This window comes from Choloepus didactylus, chromosome 22, assembly GCF_015220235.1.
Source record: "Choloepus didactylus isolate mChoDid1 chromosome 22, mChoDid1.pri, whole genome shotgun sequence".
NCBI classification, from domain to species: Eukaryota; Metazoa; Chordata; class Mammalia; order Pilosa; family Megalonychidae; genus Choloepus; species Choloepus didactylus.
Genome location: NC_051328.1, coordinates 12,473,176 through 12,476,050, shown reverse-complemented (window position 1 = coordinate 12,476,050; position 2,875 = coordinate 12,473,176). Strand labels below are relative to the sequence as shown.

Below are 2,875 nucleotides of genomic sequence, written 5' to 3'. Positions count from 1 at the left end.
TACTGGCTCAAGATGTTTAAGCACAACCCCTGATCAATCATTGGCTACCTACTAAGCAATGCTGTCCCAAAGGTGACACCCAGAACAAGTTTTAAATATATAAACAAGAATTTTAAAAAAAAACAAAAACAAAAAACTGAGCAGAGACATCAGTGGCCACATCCTGTGGGAGAAACATACTCCACAGAATTAATCCAGGCAAGTCGCTAAACAAAGACACAAGCAAACAAACCAAGCAACAACAACTGCCTCCCTACCCCCCCACCCCTGCCCCAGGGAGGGCAGAATCCAGAGTTGCTACAGTATATCATCTAAAATGTCTAATTTTCAACTAAAAAAAAATGAGACAACAGGCAAAGAAACAGAAAAGTGTGACCCCACATAACAAAGAAAGCTGTCAATAGAAACTGTCTCTTTGGGAATCCAACTGTGGTACTTAGCAGACAAAGTCTCCAAAATAGCTATTGTGAATGTATTCAAAGAACTGAAGGAAACCATATTTAAAGGACTCTGGGAAAGAACAATGACAGTGGTTCCTTAAACAGAGACTAACAATAAAGATATAGATTTTTTAAATATTCTGGAATTCATAAGTATATTAACTAGAGGGGCTCTAAATCAGATTTCAACTGGCAGAAGAAAGAATATGCAAACTTGAAGATGGGTCAATAGAGATTACCCAAAAGAATGGAAGGGAAAGAGTCTGGAGAAAAGTTAACAGAGACTTGTGGGACACAAGCAAGCGTGTCAACTTATGTGTAATGAGAGTTCCAGAAGGAGAGGAGAGAGAAAAAGGTGGAAAAAATATTTGAAAAAATAATGGCTGAAAAAGTCCCAAATTTGATGATAAACATTAGCGTGCACATCCAGGGAGCTCAGAGAACCCCAAGGAAAAGATAAACTCAAAGAGCTCCACACCTGAATACGTTCAACCTATCAAAAGACAAAGGCAGTATCCTGAAAGCAGCAAGAGAACAGCAACTCGTCACATACAAAGTGTCCTCAATAAGAGTAATGGATGATTTTTGTATCGGAGACCATTAGGACTAGAGGGCAGGGGAATGCCATGTTCAATGTGTTCAAAGACTGTTAGCCAATACATCTCTATCTAGCAAAAATATCCTTCAAAAATGAAAGCAAAATTAAGAAATTTACAGATCAACAAAACCTGAGAGAATTCACTGCTAGCAGACCTGCCTTATGAGTAATACTAAAGAGAATCCTGAAAGGAAGTGATATCAGCTGGTTACTAGAAACTACACAAAGAAATAAGGAGTGTTGTTAAAGACAATTGTGTAGATAAAGATAAAAGACAGTATAAATGTTTTTTTGTTTGTAACTCTTTCCTTCTCCTGATTTAAAAAACAGCTGCATAAAACATTGGTTTACATTTCAGGATGGTGAAAAAAAAATCCTATAATAAGTAGCTTGTCTAGACCAGTTACCTTGATTCCTTCACACCAGCTCATTTACAAAATGACTTGCCATTTGGTTTTTTTGTTTGTTTGTTTTTTGTTTTTTGTTTTTGTTTTCAAGCAAAAGGCCTCTCATATTTATTACTGAACCAACTTATTTATGCAGAAGCATAAAAGCAAAGAAAAGCCAGGTTTTTCCCCAATAAAATAAGTTCAGCTGTTCAGAAAGGAGAACTCTTTCCACTTGAAGGTGCTAGTGAACTTGGTACAGAATCAACATGCGTGCCATCACGTGCCATTCCTCACAGACCCAGTTTCATTCTTCTCCAGTGTCTCCCGTTGGAGTTGTACCTGATTTTATTGCCAGTTTTCATTCGAATCCATTGAGGAATGGGACGATTCTGTTTTTGTTTCTTGGCCAGGAATCGTTTGATTCTAAAAGTCTTATGAGGCATGGTGAAAACCCACAATGATGGCAAATGAAGAGAGAAAGAGGCCATCTGGTTTTGCCTTATGACTGAAGTAAAACCATATTCAAAGGTTATTGTTAGGAATTTTTTTAAAATTCAGTTTTATTGAGATATATTCACATATCATACAATCATCCATGGTGTACAATCAATTGTTCACAGTGCCATCATATAGTTGTGCATTCATCACCCCAATCTATTTTTTTTCTTTTTCTTTTTTTTTATGTAATTTTATTGAAATACATTCACACACCATACAGTCATCCAAAGTGTACAGCTGTTCACAATTTCATCATATAGTTGAGCATTCAACACCACAATCAATATTTGAACATTTCCATTACTCCAAAAAATAAAAATGAAAACAAGAATAAAAATAAAAGTAAAAGAGAGCACTCAAAATATCCCATATCCCCCCCCCCCCCATTTACTTTTTTTTTTCCATTTTCTTTTAAAGTAACTGTTGAGAATACATGACTTTCTTCTGTTGTTTTGCTGTTTGGGTCTTTGTAAGTCTTATACCTTTCTTGCCCCTCAATTCTTTCATTAATGCCTACTTTCGTGTTTTTTGGCTTTTTGTATTGTACCACTTTGAGTCCCTTCAAATTTCTTTCTGTGTGTGTTTTTTAGATATATTCTTTGTGGTTACCACGGAGCTTAAATTTAACATCTTAAATCTGTAACAATCAGCTTTGATTTGATACCAACCTAATTTCAATAGCATACACATATACTGTTCTTGTACTGCTCCCACTACCACCTTTTTATTGTACTCATTACACAGTATATCTTTATACATTGTACATCTACAACCAATGATCTATCATTACTTTTTATGCATTTGCTTTTGAGAACTTAGAAGAAGTAAAAAGGCGTTGCATACCAAAATACAATGCAATAGTGCTGGCCTTGATGATTAACCTACATGGTTACCTTTACTGGAGGTCTTCATATATATGTGCTGCTTTGATGCATTGTTTGGCATCTTTT

At 35.7% G+C, this 2,875-nt stretch overlaps 1 protein-coding gene across 1 annotated transcript; it reads right to left on the bottom strand.

Annotated features, from left to right (window-relative positions):
• Positions 1 to 1,701: 1,701 nt before the first annotated feature.
• LOC119518700 (60S ribosomal protein L39-like) lies at positions 1,702 to 1,947 on the bottom strand. The gene has a single exon (XM_037815999.1). It carries the CDS (start codon positions 1,913 to 1,915, stop codon positions 1,718 to 1,720), a length of 198 nt encoding a protein of 65 aa, XP_037671927.1. The 5' UTR covers positions 1,916 to 1,947; the 3' UTR covers positions 1,702 to 1,717.
• Positions 1,948 to 2,875: the final 928 nt, after the last annotated feature.

What these genes read in the sequence shown, in the direction of transcription:
- LOC119518700 (XM_037815999.1), bottom strand. Translation starts at nt 1,915, where the DNA reads ATGGCCTCTTTCTCTCTTCATTTGCCATCATTGTGGGTTTTCACCATG.